Source organism: Macrobrachium rosenbergii, chromosome 41 (genome assembly GCF_040412425.1).
Source record: "Macrobrachium rosenbergii isolate ZJJX-2024 chromosome 41, ASM4041242v1, whole genome shotgun sequence".
In the NCBI taxonomy this organism is placed as follows: Eukaryota; Metazoa; Arthropoda; class Malacostraca; order Decapoda; family Palaemonidae; genus Macrobrachium; species Macrobrachium rosenbergii.
Window position 1 is genome coordinate 41453016 of NC_089781.1, and position 20192 is coordinate 41473207.

At 42.3% G+C, this 20192-nt stretch overlaps 4 protein-coding genes across 6 annotated transcripts in view; 2 read left to right on the top strand and 2 right to left on the bottom strand.

The window, feature by feature from the left end:
* LOC136826828 (cystinosin homolog) overlaps positions 1 to 4642 on the top strand; it is a 49561-nt gene extending 44919 nt beyond the window's left edge. Inside the window, exons 2-3 of one of the 3 annotated variants that reach the window (XR_010849716.1) lie at positions 718 to 3144; positions 3694 to 4642. Coding sequence is in view for 1 of the 3 variants with exons in the window: in XM_067084285.1 (XP_066940386.1) it covers positions 718 to 1053 (336 nt within the window). In the remaining 2 variants the exon portion in view is untranslated. Of the gene's footprint in view, positions 1 to 717 lie in introns of all 3 variants that reach the window. The other 2 variants (XR_010849717.1, XM_067084285.1) reach the window with 2 other exon arrangements.
* A 7288-nt stretch (positions 4643 to 11930) lies between these two features.
* LOC136827122 (tigger transposable element-derived protein 1-like) lies at positions 11931 to 12743 on the bottom strand. The gene has a single exon (XM_067084882.1). It carries the CDS (start codon positions 12741 to 12743, stop codon positions 11931 to 11933), a length of 813 nt encoding a protein of 270 aa, XP_066940983.1.
* Positions 12744 to 12746: 3 nt separating this feature from the next.
* Positions 12747 to 13136, bottom strand: LOC136827123 (tigger transposable element-derived protein 1-like). The gene has a single exon (XM_067084883.1). It carries the CDS (start codon positions 13134 to 13136, stop codon positions 12747 to 12749), a length of 390 nt encoding a protein of 129 aa, XP_066940984.1.
* A 5057-nt stretch (positions 13137 to 18193) lies between these two features.
* On the top strand, positions 18194 to 18682 carry LOC136827124 (uncharacterized). Its single transcript, XM_067084884.1, has one exon. The coding sequence runs from the start codon at positions 18194 to 18196 to the stop codon at positions 18680 to 18682; it is 489 nt and encodes a 162-aa protein (XP_066940985.1).
* The last annotated feature ends 1510 nt before the right edge of the window (positions 18683 to 20192 follow it).

Consider the following 20192-nt stretch of genomic DNA (forward strand, 5'->3'; position numbering starts at 1 on the left):
GGATCACCTGTCGTAGCGCTAGCGCGAAATTTGAAATACTGCCGTGACGTCAAAGACGACAGCTATATGTAACTACCGGGTAAGTATAAGTGAAACGTTATTTTATCATAAAAATGTCATGTTTAGTAATTGCATTACCCACAAAATGAAAATTGATAGAAAAATTTTATTGTTTTTATATTCAATTTAAAAGTACAGTATATGGGGTTTTACCACTTAATTACAATTTTACGTATCTGTTGGGCATGGTAATTCTTAGAGCAAAAATAATCATGCACTAAAATGCCTGTTGCAAGGTCAGCTGTTATCCAGTTCCCAGTGCCATAACAGACAACCATTTATGCCAATCCACCCATGGTGGGGTAGATTGCCCTCAGACTTAAATTACCAGTATTGTGGTTCTAAGTACTGTATGTAGTCTACACTTAGTTAAACCCATAAACCAGACATTAAAGCACAAGGAAAAGAAAAAGGTTGTATTTATAAAACAAACTTATTTTATTTATATTTTCTAGCTTTAGTGAAAATATTCCTAACAACCAGCTTGCAAGAGTTTAGTGCTCTTCTTAACATATTACCCAAGATCCTAAACTATTTCTTTTCTGTCCATAAAATTTTAGGCAAAAAAGAACTGTTATAAAGCCTCTATATTTTCATTCAGCTACAGTTGCTTCTTAACAAGATTTCTTTCATATTTAGATTTTTGGTATTTTGCAGGCATACTACAATTATCGGAGAAAGAGCACTTCTGGTTGGAGCATAGGAAATATCCTTCTAGATTTCACCGGTGGAGCCCTATCTATTGCTCAGATGATCATAATTTCCTACAATTATAATGATTGGGGCTCTATATTTGGAGATCCAACAAAGTTTGGTCTTGGCCTATTTTCAATTATATTTGATGTGTTCTTTATGGTGCAGCATTATATTCTTTATCGTGGCAATGCAGGTTACCAACATGTTTGTGAAAGTCCTACTCCAAGCCATGTAAGCCCCCTTACAGAGTCTGCAGCATCATCAGTTGACTATGGGTCAACTGGTAGTGTATACTAATTGCCTGTAAATTTCAATACAGTAATTGATGGACATTAGTAGGATGTACAGCAACTGTAAGGTATCTATTTAGTTTACTTATTTAAATTCTTTTGCTAGTTTAAAACACCAGTGAAATAAATGATTGCACTGTTAGTTGTCACAATCAAGTGCTGTTTTTATACAGTATGATAACAGAATGGAACATTGTGTAGATTGAGTTAAGTAGAATAATTAGTTTTGTAAATTTACGTCTTTGTCTGGTCTTTCAGTATAGATACTTAGCAACTTTGAATTATTATTACTGTACATTTTATTTCAGTTGGAGTTTAATGCCATCCTTTAAGTACAGTTTTGTATGTTTTCATTAAGTAAAATATACAACTGTGCTGTTCAGACCTGTGGGATTAGCTCTTGCTCTGTTAATATTAGGTCCAAGAATTGAGGACTGACATGCACAAAATTATTAGTGAAAGATACATTTCATTATTGTCACAGGGTTTGATGTTATTGCAAAATTATATTAGCAGAAACATTTTAGTAATAAAACTAGTATATCCTGTAATGATGATGATTGCAAAACTTAGGTCACAATGTATAAAGCTCTAGTGCTGTATGAAATTTGTAAACTGCAGATAATTTTATGTTTGAGGATTTTTTTAATGTCACAAACATTTCTATCATCACCTTTTATTTGTACATATTAGTATTGCGTTTGTGATGTAGTTTGGTTGTGGTATGTTTATTGTTTTACTTATGAAAGAAATTTTTTTCTAAATGTATGCAGTACAGTGGTACTGTTAAAGATTAATCATTTGCTACACGTACATACAGTCACACTTGAGTTTTTTTTATATATATAAAGAATTTTTTTTGTTGTGCATAGTATTTTTGGATTAAATGGTCAGATTTAGTATGAAGTTTAAAACCATTGTGTAAATGCTTGAATAATATGTATTAGTTAAGGAATCTCTCCAAACTGGCATGTATGAAAATACTTGAAATTTACAGTATACAACATAAATACATAATGTGTAAGATTTTCCCTTTTGAACCTTTGGGAAGTGTGCTGATTTTTTTACTAGTCATTATAAGGTAAAGTAGCTTTCATTAGGATTTTAGGTTTAGGTATTGTAGCTAGGAAATTTTGATATGTGAGTACTGTTCAAGCTTTACTAGCACATGAAATTTTTAACTGTTAATTAGGAGAATGTAATGATTTCACTCTGATTTGCTGTTAATCCAGTCATATTGTATGAAGTTTTGTCTGTTTTTTTTTTTACCATACTTTTGCAATGTAATTTACACAATTAAGTAGTGTGTACTGTATACCAGTACAGTATTCGTATTCAAGTAAGAGCACCCCACCACACCCCCACTGAGTGTGCAGTAGTAAAGATTTCATACATTAAAGAAGAATATGAAGAAAATAATGGAACAATTTCAAATCTTCAGCAAGGTAGAAAAACTATAGAATGGCAAATAACAGTGAACAAAACAAAAATTGTTAAAAAATTAGGACCAGATATTACTTTATTTGAATACCTTTTTGTCTTATTAGCCTTTGGGAGGTACTTGACCGACTTGAAGAGATTGCTGTACTTAGCTGAAAAAGTAGTTGGGAGGGAGTTGTATAATTTTGTAAAAGTTAACCTTAAATGTCATCCTCAAATGAGCTGAGAAATAACAAAAGTGTATAGTATCAGCACATATAACAGGTTTGTTACACCCATAGTTTTAAAATGCTTGGTTAACATTTCATGGTAACTACACTTTTGCAGGGTTAAGAAACCATTGTAACATGAAAGATGTATGTTCCCTTTGGTACCTTTATTAAAGTGAATTTTTATACCATATTTTATATGTGGTTAGGAGTAGTTCACAATATTTTTCATAATTTGAAAATTTAAGTAACAAGTACTGAGCTAAAAGAATTCTTTGTACGAAACTGGGAACCTGAGAAACCCTGTTCATCGATAACAGTCCTTTTGAGCAAATGAAAATTAATTCTAATGTGAAAAAAAGAAAAATTTTATTTAATACAGTTGAAATGGTAAAACATCTAGAACAGAAAACACAGTTCAGACAACTATTACAGCACTGCAGAATTAGGTATGGTATTTTTACGGTGGACTAAATTGAATCAGTTTTGTTGTTTGTTTCTTTACTGTACTATATTTGTCTTATGTGCTCAGTGGTCTGTTCAAACTACCAAATCGTAATAATAATGACATCTCGTGGTTGTTATATTTTTACATTGGACAGAGGAACCTTTCTGAGAAATTTAACTGGACATAATCCAGCGTTTGCATAAATAGCTCTATACTGCTAGCTTGTGTGAATGGTCTTTCCAAAATAATCCATGGTGCCCTTTGCAACTTCTGTGCTGTTATTTATACTTTTCCACAGTGAATTACGACCAAGTAACTAGTTTTTCTCTGCTCCAAGTAAAAGCTTTCTTATGTTGCAAAATACAGTACAATATTGTTGAGGAGTTATGTTGTGAAAAATGTAGTTTCTCATTGGAGGATATATCTTTATTTTTAACTAAGTATATTTATTCAATACTCATATGATAGTATAGTATTATAAGAGCAAAGGTTTCAGCATATCAGCTTTATTTTTAAAAGACTTAATAATCATGTATCACACTCTCCTCAGGAAGACGAGCTTCTGTGACCTAATGCTTGTGGATATCCATCCTTTCTAGGCTATCATCAGTTGCCTTGTTAGCAAATTACAAGTAAGCAAGAAATGGGTAAAAATGGCAATTTGAACATGTCAACATTCAGCATCGACACTTCACCATGTTCTATAGTAGTTATCTGCTCTTATTCAAGTTGTTGAGTTTTAATACTGTCCAGGTTTATTTAATTCTCATATCTCTTAGATATTGTTTTATGCTTTGCTTTCTTTTTACAGAAGTACATAAATTGATGGAAAATTTCAAAGCATCATCAGTGGAATTGTTGGTACTTTATTATTTTGCACGGAGAATGAAATAAGAAAAGTGTGTGTCTGTATACATGAATGGTAATTTTTCTTGAATCGTAATTTTGCTTATTACAGTAATGTATCATTGTTGTTAGCCTGGAGTAAGGAAAAAAAACTGTTACAATATAGTATGTAATTTAGATCTGTAAATTTTGAACTGTTGTATGATGAAAAGTTTTTGTTGTTTCTTTGGTACAGATGTGATAAAGTTCTATGAATCATTTATACAACTGTGAAAACCCATTGGTTGGAACATAGCTATTATGCTTTAGGGAACTTTACCTTGGGTAGGATTTAAAAACATTACAGTAGCTCTCTGGTTTGATGTTTTGTCATTACCAGTATTGTAATAAACAGTACCTCAATTGATGCATGAACTTTCTTAAAAGTTCAGAGGTAACTTGCGTGAATAAAAAGGTCATATATTTGGCCTAGTAGTGATTTGTTTGAAAATACATTAGTTATTTATTGTGTAATATTACCACTAGTAAAATTCATCTGTATAATAGCACATCCAATTTTTGGGATTATTGATACATAATTTTCAAGTCTACATTTATTTTATTTGGATTGTAAATATTGTAAAGAAAAGGTTTTATTACATGTAATTTTGAGACTTCAATGTTTTGCTAATCCTTTTTCCAAATACTTTTGAACCAAAAATGAAAGCACCTGTTGTATAAGTAAAGTAAAATGATGGATTCAGATTATGACTTGCAAAGTATTTCATTCCCTTTTGCCAGACAGTAGAAAGTATTTCATTCCCATTTGCCAGATTATGCCTTTCAAGGCTCATGTGTGTTGCACATCCCTGCTTGAAATGAAGATTGCCTATATGAACACCAGAAAGTTCAAAACCTGTAGAATGACATAATTACAAAAACACCACCTACAACCTAGTGTTCCAAATGCAGTTGCCATGTTAATAGATGGTGGAAGTTTGACATATGTGTAAACAATGAACTTGATTGAAGACAGATCCAGTTCATAGTGAAGGACTAAGATTAAGTAACGAAACTTTATAATCCCTGCCAAGTGAATTTATTGTAAGTTTTACTGTAATGTCATAAAAAAATCAAAATGCAGTAAAGAAATAAGGAGAGTTGCAAATTAGAATTGTTCTCACACAAACACAAACCCTCGGTCCTTACATATAGGATTAACTTTCAGTGAGCTGGAAATCCGGCCGTTAAACTTGTGCAAGATGGTTATGGTAATAGTTACTGATGGTAGGGGCAGAAGCACCACCCACCAAGTTGGTGCGCATCAATTCTACTCAATTTTTCTTTTGGCTGCTGTCTCATCTAGACGTGTGTTTCTTTCTTTGACCTGCCGTTCAACACTCTCGTTTGTGTTTGAATATATTTGTGTTAATAATACAGTGAACCCCCCATATTCGCGTTGTCAACGTTCGCGGACTGACGCATTCGCGGGTTTCTCTGTGGAACATATCTAGCCATCATTCGTGGAAAATTCGCCGATTCGCGGTATTTTTCATAGAGAAATATTCACTAACTGTATTTTCTTATAATTTTCATGAATAAATGCACTTTTTGTGATAAAACTATTAAAATATTCAGGTATAAGCATTTTTACAGGGTTTTTCTGTGTTTAAGCTATCAAAATGGGCAGTTCTAAGTGTTTTTAGAGGGGGTTTTAAGCATTCGCGGATTTGACCCATTCACGGGGGCGTGTGGGACGCATCCCCCGCGAATACGGGGGTTCACTGTACTATATTGTTTATATTTTTTGTTTATACTTTGTGCGTGTTTTTCTATGTCTCACTAATGATATATTCATTTATTGTTTCTACATTGACTTGTTTTAGCCTGTATAAGTTTTGGAACCTTTCTCCTTATACGAATATCATGTACTTACTTTTTTTTTGTTGTCTTTTCGTATTACACAAACCCAACACCTTTCTCCTTGGTGTTTTTGTGTATTCTGTGTTCGTTTATATCACACAACTGTGGAGAGTTGGAGGGATGCTATCTAACTCTCGACTGCCAACTATTCTATTTTTAGACATCTCTCAACCTCGTTTTAAGAACTTCCCTCTCAGCGTTTCTTTTCCTCCTTGTGCTGAAATGCTTTTTCATGAGCAACAATGTTTTTTTTATTTTCAACTACATAATTTCTTGGAATGCTGTAACGTAGTAGTCTTTCAGATGTTGTATAGATTGAGAGGACTGAGACAAAACAGGTTTTTTGTATTTGTAGGCGAGGGTTTCGTATTCAGTCCTATGAGGATACTTCTTGCCTAAACCTAGCAGATTTTCCCCCCTCTCCCTCAACACGGAGGTTGATGTTGCAAGATCTTGACAGTGCGTTTGGTCCCGACTTGCTCTCCAGGACAAGTGGAGTTCCTGTCTACGGTCCCTATCTTGTTTTTTGCCCCGTCTTGTAGGGGGAGGGGTGTGAGTCGAAGGCTCGCTTCCTTTCCCTCTCTGGAGGTCATTCTTGGCCTCACGAGCAGTGGAGGATTTTGCTAAGAAGAAGCATCAGAGGAGGAAGGAGGCACCATCTTGGAAGGGGTTTTCTCCTCCTTCAATGGCCACTTCTCAGTCTCCTTCTGGTTCCTTCTACGCCCAATCTTCCTCCAGTTGCTTCTTCCTTAGATTTTACCATTCTTCCATAGCCTTACTTTGGAAGTTTCAGGAGAGGGGTCAGGGGGTATTGTCTCTCTGGCTGCCCCCACTCACAGGGAGGGTGGGAGCTTTCCCCCCCGGTGAGGGAAGAGGCAGTGCCATCTTGTTCTTTTTCAGGATCGGAGGCTCAGAAGATGGCTGGATCTGGGCCTCTCTAGGTCTCCCAGGAGTACCAACCTTCAGTGGCCTATTGTCCCATTTCCTGTCCTTTCGCATTCCCGTGTCGTCCACCTTGACAGTTTCCAGCCCAGCTGCTCTCCCCTTTGCTGTACCAGGATCTTTGGTTCTGCTGTTGCCACATCAGCCTTTGGTGTACCCTGACCAGCGTTTGAATCAGCGGCTGCAGCAGCTAACCTGTTCACGTTCTCATCTCCTCCACCTTGACAATTCTCAGTTCAGCGGCTCTCCTTACACCTCTACATAGACCTACAGTCCTGGATCTGTCAGCAGCGTATCCCTCTCAGAGCTTTGGACCCCCTTCTGCAGTGGTGGTTTCTACCCCCACTCCGTCAGTAGCATATCCCTCTCAGAGCTTTAGTACTTCTTCCACGGTGGTGGCTGCTTCTCCGACTCCGTCAACAGTGTATCCCTCGCAGAGCTTTGGAACCCTTACTTCAGTGGTGACTTCTCCTCCCGCTCCATCTTCTGATGCTCTCATGAAAGCAGTGGTTGACAGGGTCGACTTTGTTTTCAAGAGAAGTTCAGCCATGTTGTGATGAAGAAGCGTCACAGGTCTCCGTCTTCTCTATTCTTCTTCTCCTCCTTCGCCTGACCACAGCCTTGGTTCTCCCGCTCCAGCTCGCGACCGTCTTGCTGATGAGGGGGTGTCACATCCAACCGCTTCTTGTCGATTAGTATTTCACTCCAAGCAGAGATCGGTGATTGGAAAATCTATGGCAGTGTCGTCTTCCCTCGATCCCCCTGTTTGTGATCGTAAGAAATCCTGTGTAGTGAAGGCTTCAAAAGTTCAGCAGTTTCCTTCTGGGTTCCACAATCGCACGACAGACATGAGAGATTCGGCACGGCCACGGACATATTTCCAGCCTAGGCTGTTGCTGCCTCATCACTCGCACGTCTGACATTAGTCTGTCATTCCAGAACTCCTCCCTGTTCACGTTCTCCGTGGAGGTCCTCTGATCGTCGTTCCAGCTCCCACAGCAGTGTCCTGTAGCTCATCTGCTTCCATGAAAACACACAAGTACGTGCAATTAGTTCAATCCATTCAGCCTCACTCCTCAGCGTCTTGTCATCTCTCACATTCTCACTCTCCTAGGAGAAATCAGGTTCGTTATTTGAGTTCGCCCACCGCGGACGTGACAGCATGAACACATGGCTATATATCAACACATGGCCATCACACAGGGGGTTTGGAAGTTGTCTCAGGATGGCGTGTCCGGGAACTGACCATCACCCATGCTAACATGAAGGCTTGGGAAGAGAACAGGATGGCCTATGGCATGCCACGTCGAAGCACCGATTCCCGTCTGATCACCACCTTGTTCAATTTTGTCGAGCGAAGAGCATAGTAGGACTTCTGTGGATGTCATGGAAGGCGACAACCCCCGTTCAAATGAATCAAGTGAATCTATGCAATGGCTTTCGCTCAATGTACGTGTTTTAGCTTGATCACCTGGTAATAGCCAATGGACGTTACCGTACCATCTACATACAAGCAAATTCTTACGCAAGATTTTTTCCTTGTGCGATTGGATTTATTTTCTAGCTCCGTAGATCTATGGATCAAGCCTACTCCTCTGAAAGTACTCTTCTTAGCACAAGAATGAAACCTAATTCTTGAAGATGGAAATAGAGTTCCTGGTCTTTGACAAGGTCTCTGCAGTCCTTCCCATCCTCTCTCAGAGAGGTGAGAGGACTTAGCCTAATGGTGAGACAACAACTATCCCCTTGGGGTGTTGTAAACACTTCCCTTCCAGAGATACTTCCTACCTCAAAGCATCAAACGAAGGGCATTCACCTACACTTCAAGAGGTCAGGTTGGGTTGGGTCAGGTACTTAGCCTAGCCTAACCTTACCAGACCTGCATTTCAATATCCTGGAACTTCTTGTCTCTAGCCTAACCTTACCAGACCTGCATTTCAATATCCTGGAACTTCTTGTCTCATGGCATCAACCAGGAGGTAGTCAACTGCTCTTGAAGGGGCTAGATTGGGTTGATTACTTAACCTAACTTAGCCTAGCCCAACTAGTTCTAGCCTAACCTTATCAAACCTGCACTTAAATATCCTGGGACATCTTGTTTCATGGCATCAACCAGGAAGTAGTGAACTGCTCTTCAAGGGGATAGGTTGGGTACTTATCCCAACCTAGCCTAACCTGACCTAGTCTGCATCTTAATAACCTGGATCTTCTTAACTCTCCAAGCCTCAGGATCTGAGGATGGGAGTTCTGCAGTGTTGTTAAGGAATGGCACCATAGTAGTTCCTTACTCAACAGAGGGGGGGGAGGGGTTAGTGTCCTATCATCTCCTCAATTGACGGTGCGGGTGCACAGGTTTGCAGTAGCACACTCGGCACAGCAGTCAACCGGACACATCCCAGGATGATGGATGTGTGACAGACAAGTTCAGTCACTAGGGTCAGTGTTAGAGGCAATTGGTCTTGACACCTCAACATTTCGAAGAATTGTTCGATCTAGGAAGACAATCAATTAGTCCTTCAATCTTGACACTCCAAAGCTGTTACTATTCGGCTCTGTCTCTGCAGACCTTGGGCATAACACTAATCAACCATGCCACATTAAAAATATCACTTCTCGTCCGACCAGCGAGGTTAGGAATGATTGGGTCAGGTCAGTACAGGCAGTCCTCGGTTTACGATGTTGGTTCTGTTCCTACGCCACGTCGTAAGCTGGGACGACAGCATACGATGCCAGAAAAATGTATAAAAATGAGAAATAAAAGTTATGAAAGCCTTACTTTTAATTCTGTGGGTATACTGCATATTGTTTCTTCATATTTTACTTACTTTCTGATGTGGTGTGCATCCAAAAACTTCATATTGTAGCTCCACTGGTGGTTCTGGAATGTAGAAATTTACAATTTAGTACAAAGTATACGGTAGTGTACTGTACAGTAGTAACTGTAGTCCTGTATGCAATTAAGTATGGAGTACTGTACATATACAAGAGTAAAACAGATTTTGTTATACAGAAATACAGGTGTACTGTAATTTGTATCAAAGAATGTATAAAAGATAAAAAGTGAATTCCTTATTTTTATTTTTAAAATCCCATGCTGCTTAACCCTGGGAAAATGTTGATGTGGCCACATGATTCGGGGGATTCTGGAATGTAAAAATTTATTATTAGTGTACATATAGTCTTGTATGCAATTAAGTATAAATACAGTATTTTACAGTAAAATAATAAAATGTATAAAAATTAAAAAGTTAGGAATTCCTTACCTAGTGTCAGTGATTTTCAAAGCTGTTACAGCCTCAGGTTTGGTTGTGGGAGATGGAGATGTGCATGTGTAGGGAGCCTGCAATGATAAGGATAAAATTACTACAGAGTATGCGTACAGTACACTGTTCTGTATCAGTTCAGGTATTTCAATAACACAAAATATAGGAAAATAAAAAAATGAATTCCTTACCTAATTTCAGTGATTTTTAAAAGATGTAGGTTAGGATGAGGGAGCTCTAGTAAAGGTGCTGGGCAGTCTGGGATGACATTAGAATAAAGCTGTGCAGTAAATATTACTTTATATTTTATCATGTACTGTACATATAACAATATATAACATTAAAAACAGTTGAGAATTCCATACCTTTAGTGATTTGAAAGATGTAGGCCACATGAAGTACTGTATATGTACAGTTACAGTAAAGGTCAGGGTGTAAAGGTGCATGTCACTCTGGAATGATAATGTATATGATAAAGATTAAAATAAACTACTACTGTACAGTATAAATATTACAGTACTTTATAAAATGTATAACAATTTATAAAGTAATAAAAAGTGTTCTTACCAAATTCTAGTGGTTGGCTTGCTTACTGGGATGGGCATATGGAGGCCTTGGAGTCTGGAATGAAAAAGATAAAAATGATACAGTACAGTGAGTAATAAATACTGTGCACAGTAGTATTTATTTTAAGTGTAAAGCAATGTAATACAAATTTTTAAAAAGTTAAGAATTCCTTACCTGATGGACATGAAATGGGTCCAGGTGCTACTACTGGTGCAGGTGAATTTGGTTTTGAACAGGGGACACCTGTCATTTTTGGAATGATAAAAGATAAAAATTACTGTATAGTACTGTAGTACAGGGATATGTATGCAATAAGCTATACAATTTTATGAAGTGATTTGAAAGAAAAAAATTATGAAATCCTTACCTGATGGAGCTGGAGAGGAGGCAGGTTCAGCTGAGTTGGGCTGGGAGGAGGCTATAACATGTGGATCTGGAATGATAATGATGTTTATGTAAAGTTACGGCACATACTAAAGCAGTATAGATGGGTGTAGTGTAGTCACTTTTTTGTAGCATTTATAACAATTTATAAAACATTAAAAAAAAGTTCAGAATTCCTTACCTGATGAAGTTGGAGAGGAGTCAGGTTCTGTAACTTCAAAACCCTGGAATTCTTCAGGGAAGTCCAGGCTGTCATCACTACCAAAGAGATCTGGAATGATACATAATGAAAAAAATTAGGTTATGCAACAACAAATATTAAATTTTTACAGTACAGTATGTACAAACAATTTTAAGCATGAAAATGAGAAAAATGAAACAGTTAAGAATCCCTTACCTAATGGAGCTGGAAATGCTGCTGGGGAGTGTATACAGGTTCAGGGGAATCTGGATTGGGCATCACTTATGCAATGATACTAATGATAAAAATTATTTAATTATGTTGTGTATGTACAGTAAATATAAATTGCATTACACTGACAGTTTTATTAAATTTATTACAATTTATAACATTTTATATTACAGCAGTAAACAAAACAAAGTTGAGAATTCCTTACCTAGACTAGGAGTGGCAGGTGGTGCTGCAGACTTCTTCTTGAAGAAAGTGTCTAGCCTAGACTGCACACTTCTTCATCTGCTTCTCCTTCAACGTCTCTTTGTAGAAAATTACACAATCCATGATCCTTCTTAGAACCTTCTCATACCTTGCAATGTTAGGGTCCTCAGCTTCAAAACATGCCAAAGCTCTCTCCAGATGAGCAAAACCCTCTGACAAGCCCTTGGCAGTTAATGCTCTGAGCTTTGGGTCTGGTGCCTCTTCCTCCTACTCGATCATCTGCTTCTCTACCTCAATGAGGTCCTCTGATGACAACTGCTCTCCGTGGGATGCCAGCAGCTCGGTGACATCCTCAGTCTCCAAGTCCAATTTCAGCCTCTTGTTTAGCCCAACGATTTTCCTTGTCAGAGTCTCTACATCCTCTGCCTGCTCAAACCCCTCAAAACTGTTCACAAACTGCGGACACATTTTCTTCCATGCCCCATTCAAAGTCGTCATCTTTACTTCGTCCCAAGCGCATGCAATATTCTTCACAGCATCTGCAATATTGCAGCCCTTCCAAAATTGCTTCAGAGTCAACTTGTTACCTTCGACAGCCCTTAAAGCAGAGGGTATTGTCCTCCTCAGGTAGTGTGCCTTGAAGTTCGCAAAAACTCCCTGGTTCATTGGCTGTATGAGGGATGTAGTATTTGGTGGAAGATACACCACCTTCACATTAGGGTGCATGTTACTCAGATTTGCACGGTGACCAGGGCCATTGTCTAAAACAAGCAGGACCTTAAAAGGCAGACCCTTCAAGGCACGATACCTTTCCACTGCTGGCACAAAGTGGTCATTAAACCAGTCCTTGAAGACCATCAAGGTAACCCAAGCCTTCTTGTTGGACTTCCAAATGACAGGGAGTTGACTCTTGAAAATGCCCTTAAAAGCCCTGGGATTTTCTGCCAAATACACTAGTAAGGGCTTAACGTTTAAATCACCACTAGCATTGGCCCCAAAGAGTAAAGTCAGTCTCTCCTTACCAACTTTATAGCCTGGTGCTGACTTCTCCTCCTTGGAAAGGTACGTACAGTTTGGCATTCTTTACCAAAATAACCTTGTCTTATCTACATTAAATAACTGGTCAGCAGTGTAACCACCTTCCCTGATTATTTCAGCCAAACCTCTAGGAAAACTTTCTGCTGCTACGCTATCAGCACTGGCAGCTTCACCTTGTAACTTCACATTGTGCAAATTAGCACGAGCCTTGAAGCGGTTAAACCAACCTCTACTGGCGGAAAATTCTTCACTAGCACTGCCTTCCCCATTCCTCTTCACTACTGCCGTATGCAGCTCCCTAGCCTTTTCTTGAATCACACTTAGTCTCGCTGGAACACGTTGTTGGTTCTGGTCTTCCAGCCAGATCAACAATAACTTTTCCATCTCCACTATGTTCTGACTACATCGCTTCATGTTAATGACCGTCACCTTCATTGGTGCTGCATCTCAAACATGCTTCAGAATATGCTGCTTGTTCTTCACTAGGTCACAACCATTGTCCTACTAAGGCCCAAGGTACGACCTTATTTCGGTGTTACTCTCTCCCTTCTCCAAAAGTTTAATTACTTCATATTTAACTTCCATGGTGATGCTCTTCCCCTTCTTTGATGCACTATCAGACGAAGTACTCTGCCGTTTTGGAGCCATAGTAAAGGTACAGTAACATAAAACTGCAGCAACGTAAATCAACAACATAGTGTAGACAACCTAGCTTAGCAGAGGCAATCACGTGAGTGACCAATTGTTTGGTATTGTTACTCACACCTGCATGCTCAACCCAGGAAGGTCGTTGTCCTGTCAACTACCAGTGCAGTTAAATGCAGTACAGAGCACAGCTATGCTCAGAAAACTAGTTCCGCTTACAGCGCAGTGTAAAAAGCGTTGAAAAAACATTGTAGCCTTGGAATGTGTGTTATATTGTAACCAGAAATGGATTTTTGATGAATTCTGTTAAACCAGAAGCGGAATTTTTTATAAATATACATATTTGAAAAACGTAAACTTGGAATGTCATAAGCTGGCTGTGTCATAAACCGGACAGGATTTTTTGATGAATATATCTGAAAAACCGTTGTAAACTCTGAGAGTCATAAGCCAGAACCGTCGTAGCCTGGGAACTGCCTGTACTTGAATAAGTGACCAGCACCGGATTCTGTTGATGTCTAGGAGGCGTCTTTCGCATCCATGGTTAGAAACGTTGGGATTAGTCAGTACTTGGATAAGTGACCTCCTAGAAACTTCAGATGCTGTTGGCACCTGGAAGACATCTTTCACATCCATGATTCAAGTCTTGGGTTTACAACTTTTCGTCATTCTTCCTGATTTGTCGGGAGATCAACAACACCTTCAAACTAAGTTCCAACAAATTTTTAGTTTTTATTCAGTCAAGAAGTGGTGTCTAGGAGCTCCATTTCTTTTGACTTGATGTAGTTGCACTCCTCCTGTGAGAAGTGGGAGATGTAAGCAGTAGCTGCTGCTGCTGCAATTACCAGTTGATCCACAACCCGAGAGGGAGAGAATGTTATGTGGATCTTAAGACAGTTTCAGGAGTCTCAAGGTCCACATAGGCACTCCTTTGATACCAACGACACCAAGGTAGTTCCATGGTTGCACTATCCTCCTCCAGAGCAGGCTCCTACACTTTCTTTCTTGGAACTTAAGCACAGTTCTTTTTAGAATTTCAAGAGTCTCAAGATCCAAAGATAGACACTCCTTGGTGTGATGGTGTAAGGGCGTCAAATCGCCTCTCGTTTCTTGTGTTTCTCTCTTCATACGTACGTACATTAATCACCTCATATATGTTACTTGTTGATATTTCAGATTCTTTATGTATCTCATTGTATGCATCATTGTACGGCCTGTCCGCTGATATATATACCTGCCTTTTACATGTTCTGTAATGCATTATATATGTCTTTTTATGCCTATTAACAAACACAACCTTTATATGGACGCAGCGGGGAGGCCTCAGGTGGCCGGCTACCTTTCCATCCGCTTTCTGTATTATAAACACCTGTTGAGAATAATAAAAGATCAGTCTTTCACTTCTGAACCTCACACTGGTGACCCCGGAAAAGTGACAGGTAGCGCGGTTTTGGCCCAGCCATTAACGGACTAAATACGGCCGCAGCCTACCATCAGAGAGCCTTTAGCGGACTAACTACGGCTCAAAGTTTAGACCTCTGATAGCTCCCTCCCGGGCAGAAATAGTGCCATTAATGGACTAAATGCGGCATACCCAAAAAGGGCATATTTTGGCACTTCATTCGACCATTCGAACAATCGGCACCATTAACAGATCAATGCAGCGCATTTTCCCGTGTTTTGGTGCGAGAGTAGTAAAGATGTCGGAAGCTGAACCTCAATGCGAACCTGTGAGCATTGTCTGTACACCTCTCTCACCAACAAAGCCAGACGCGGTCAAACTTCCCCCGTTTTCATGGCAGAACACGGTATCATGGTTCCTGTGTTCAGACACGCACTTTTGCGTGGCTCACATCTCAGACGATGCTATCAAATCCGACGTCACCATAACGGCACTCCCAGAAGAGGCGTTCAACAGAATCTCCCACTGGCTCGACCCGGAACCGGACAAAGTCACATACACTGCCTTGAAAGATAAACTGAAGCAATCTTACTCCATGCCCGTGACCGAGAGAGCACAGTGCACACTCGACCTGTTATCCTAGCCCCTTGGAGAAGCATCACCCAGGGAAGCCTGGGACGGACTACGGGGATTGATAACACTGCCAGCCCGTGACGAAAATGGGAGGAGAAGGACGGCAGATTTAACAAAAGCAATCTTCCTTCGGCGCCTCCCGCAGAAAGTTAGGCACCAGATAAGAGATGCAGACACCCTCGACATGGACGCCTTAGTCGACGACACCCAGAAACTACACAAAGCCACCAAGGCCTCGAAAAATGCCGCCACCCTCGCAGCTGCCGACCTGGGAGCCTGCAGCCTGATGGAGGAGAACAACGACGATGACGACGGAGACATCACCACCGTTTACAGAAAGAAGACAATACTCAGGGAACACAGGACATGGCCAAACCGGCGTGGTGCTTCTTCCACAGAAAGTTCGGAACCAACGCCATAAACTGAAGGCCTCCCTGTTCCTTCACATAAAACAACAAAAGCAGCCACAAGTAACAGCTGTGGCCGCAAAATCCAACTTCCCCTGACCAGCAGGTTTCTTCATCAGAGACAAAATTTCCGAATGGTGCCTGCTGGTAGATATGGGGGCAATGCAGTTGGTCTTCCTGCCATCCAGGGAAGGTTTAAAGAAAATACCTGACTCGACACCCACCCTCATAGCAGCAAACAGAACTCCCATCCGCACGTATGAAACGGAACTCCCATCCGCACGTATGGCACAACGACCCGGACTATCTCAATTCTGGGACGCAGATACCACTGGCCTTTCATCATCGTGGATGTAGAGTTCCCCCTGCTGGGCACAGATTTCCTAGGACACCACGGACTTCTAGTTGATGTCGCAAGACAATGCCTCCTTGACACAGGAACCTGCCACTCCCGTCAGCTCTCCACCGGACCTGGAATGCCCACCATCTACTCCACAGCCCCCAACGGCTACACGTCCCTCCTACAGGAGTTCCCGAACATATTCAAACCAGAGCTATGCCAGTCACCTGGGGCTTCAGCAAAGCACGGCATCTTCCATCACATCACCACTATGGGCCCACCAATCCATGCCAAGTTCTGACGACTGTCCCCACAAGTTTCAAGACGCCAAATGGGCCTTCGCAGAAATGGAACGGATGGGCATCTGTTGAAAAGCATCAAGCCCGTGTGCTTCTCACCTGCACATGGTAAAAGAAATCCGATGGTTCATGGAGGCCCTGTGGGGACTGTCGACGTTTGAATTTATTAACAACACCAGACCACTACCCTCTCCCTAACATGCAAGACCTAACAAGTGCCCTCCACGGAGTGAAGATTTTCTCCAAGATGGACCTGCTGAAGTCATACCTCCAAGTCCCTGTGTATCCCGATGACGTCCCAAAGACCGCCATCATCACGCCCTTCGGGAGCTACACATTTTCCTATTTCACTTTCGGTCTCAGGAACGCAGGTGCCACATTCCAGTGCCTGATGGACACCATCTTGGGGGATCTGCCTTTCTGCATCTGCTACTTCGACAACATTCTCATCTTCTCCAGGTCCCCAGAGGAACACCCTCGCCACGTCCGTGCCGTCCTGAAACGTCTGCAGGACAGCAGACTAGTTGTCAGGTTCAACAAGTGCATTTTCGGGAAAGAAAAAGTAGACTTCCTCGGCCACGAGATTTCCCCAGCAGGAGTGCGCCCCACGGCCTCTAAAGTAAAAGCTATAGAGAACTTCCCGAAACCACAAACCATCAAGGCCCTTCAGGAGTTTCTCGGGATGATAAACTACTACCAACATTTCATCCCAGACGTCGCCCTCACTATGTACCCCCTGACATCAATCCTGAAGGGCAAACCAAAAACACTGACATGGGAGGCTCCGCAGCAGCAGGCATTCATTGCAACAAAGAGAGCCCTCTCCAGTGCCACTACCTTAACTCACCACAACCCCACTGCTGCCCTCAGGTTGACAACGAACGCCAGCAACTTCGCCTGCGGCACAGTACTCAAGCAGCTAGTGAACGGTACCCCCCAGCCCTTGTCCTTCTTCAGCCACAAGTTTTTGCCAGCAGAGACCTGCTACAGTGCCTTCGACAGAGAGCTGCTGGCTACCTACCAGGCTGTGAGGCACTTCAAGTACCTGCACACATTTGCAAAGCCGGGAGATGCGTGGTCTGCAAGGCAACAGCGGCACCTGACCGCCATCTCCGAATTCAGGTGCACCATCAATTACGTCCCTGGCAGGAAAAACCCAGTGGCCGACGCCCAGCGGACCCAGAGACGGCAGACTACAGGACAGCAGTGACAGCTCTTAAGTGGGAAGACGTGCCGTTAGCAAGCTCGAACACAACTCTCCTCTGTGACACCAGCACAGGCCGCCCATGCCCCCTAGTGCCCGCTTCGAGGAGAAAGCAGGTGTTCGACATAGTTCCCCGTCTCTCCCTCCCATCCATCAGGGCACACAACAGCACGCCTCATGACTAACAAGTTCGTCTGGCACGGCATTAACAAGGACGTTCGCCAGTGGGCAAGGAGCTGCATCCCGTGCCAGGCGAGCAAAATGTCCTGGCACACAGAGTCCGGGGTCGGCAGCTTCCCCCAGCCTCATCGGCGTTTCAGCCACATCCACATCGATGTCGTCGGGCCCCCTTCCTTAATCTGGAGGAGCTAGATACCTCCTGACGATCATAGACCGCTCCACCCACTGGCCCGAGGCAACCCCCATGGAGGAGGCATCAACAGCGTCATGCGCAGAGGCCCTCCTCTCCAGTTGGATCAGCCATTTCGGAGTGCCAGACAGCATCACTACGGACAGGGGTCCAGCCATCCTGTCAGAGCTCTGGGTCTCCTTGGCACGCCTGATGGGTACAACTCTACACAGCACAACGGCCTACAACCCCGCAGTGAACGGCATAGTCGAGAGGGCGCACCGCTCTCTTAAGGCAGCTCTCATGGCACGCTGCACCGACGAGAGGTGGAAGGAACAGCTGCCCTGGGTCCTGCTGGATCTCCGTACTGCACCAAAGGCAAATGGCGACGCCTCCCCTGCTGAGAAAGTCTACAGGGATACACTGGCCATCCCCGGAGAATTCTTCCCGCTGTCGGCTGATGGTGCCGACACCCCCCTCCCATGGTTGAGGGAACTTGCACAGAAGTTCGCACCCTGCGATAAGACCTTCACCGACAGAACCACTACCTACAGCCCACCCGCCTTACGCTCCTGTGCCTACGTCTTCGTCAGGGTGGACGCCCATCGGCCGCCCTTAACCAGGCCCTACACGGGGCCCCACCGAGTCACCAGGTGGACCACCAAGGCATACCTCCTTGACATTCATGGGCAGGAAGACTGAATCACCAACGACAGGCTGAAGCCGGCATTCCTGTTGGACATCGAAGTACGAAAGGAAGTAGGCAGGCAACCCAGAGTTCCCCCTCAGTACCTCCCCGCAGACACACCTGCTCCCCCACCAAAGTGGGGTCTGGGGCAGTCCAGGAAACACATTGAGCCAACCCCAGATGTCAGTTCCACCCCGTGCCCACAGTTCTCCAGGAGCAGGGGTTGCTCCGACTGTCTCAGCGTCTGCTTGATTAATGTTATTTTCATCCAATAATTGCTCCTCTAATCATTGTCTTGGGGGAGGGGGGAGTATTTGTAAGGGCGTCAAATCGCCTCTCCTTTCTTGTGTTTCTCTCTTCATACGTACTTTAATCACATCATATATGTTACTTGTTGATATTTCAGATTCTTTATGTATCTCATTGTATGCATCATTGTACGGCCTGTCCGCCAATATATATACCTGCCTTTTACATGTTCTGTAACGCATTATATATGCCTTTTTATGCCTGTTAACAAACACAACCTTTGTATGGCAGCGGGGGGGACTCAGGTCGCCGGCTACCTTTCCATCTGCTTTCTGTATTATAAACACCTGTCGAGAATAATAAAGGATCAGACTTTCACTTCTGACATTTATTGAACCTCACAATGGCAATGACACCACAGTAGTGCTATGGTCAACAAAAGCTACTAGTGTCCTTTCATCTACTCTATTGCAGTGCAGGTACACGATTAGACAGAGGAATATTCAGTACAGTGGCCAACTAGACACATCCCAAGAAAGATGGATGTAGTTACAACAATTCATTCCCTGAAGTCAGGAGATAAGGACAGTTGATCTTGGCACCTTGACTTTCGGAAATTCGTTCAACCTCTGAAGAAGCGTGATCATAGTTCTTCTTTTCTTGACTTACTGAAGTTGGCGCTGTTCTGTTCTGTCTTCTCGCACCCTTGAATAAAGCAAGACATCTTTGGTATCCATTTACATCAGGAAGCTTAAGCCTTTCGCCATTCTACATGTTTCAAAGGTGATCATTCCACTTCTGTTGTCCTGTGGTTCCAATGACAGTATGACATATATATTGCCTCCGTAAAGACTAGACTTTCAACCCAATGCCAACGAATCGTTCGTTAGCTTCGAGTTGGCCGAGAAACAGTGTCCAATTTGTCATTTCTCTGACTAGTGAGATGATCAAACGAGCATACCCCGCAACTTCCTGGTGGACATCAGGACGTTTCGGGCCAGATCTTTTAAGGCCAGGGGCATTGGTCTGTCCATCGTATTCAGGAAGAACCTGGCGGTCGATTACTAGGATGGAATATAATCGTGCAGATCACATTCATCACCTTTTACCTGGGGATGTTGCCCATAGGTCCCTTGACTCCTTTTCCATGGATCCTGTGGTGGATGCTCAATAAGTCATTTAGTTCACCCAGCTCTTGAGGGACAGGTTGCATCTGGCCTAAGGTGTGCAGTTGTAAGGAGAAGGTGTGTGTGTGGGACTGGCCTCCTCCCTTTA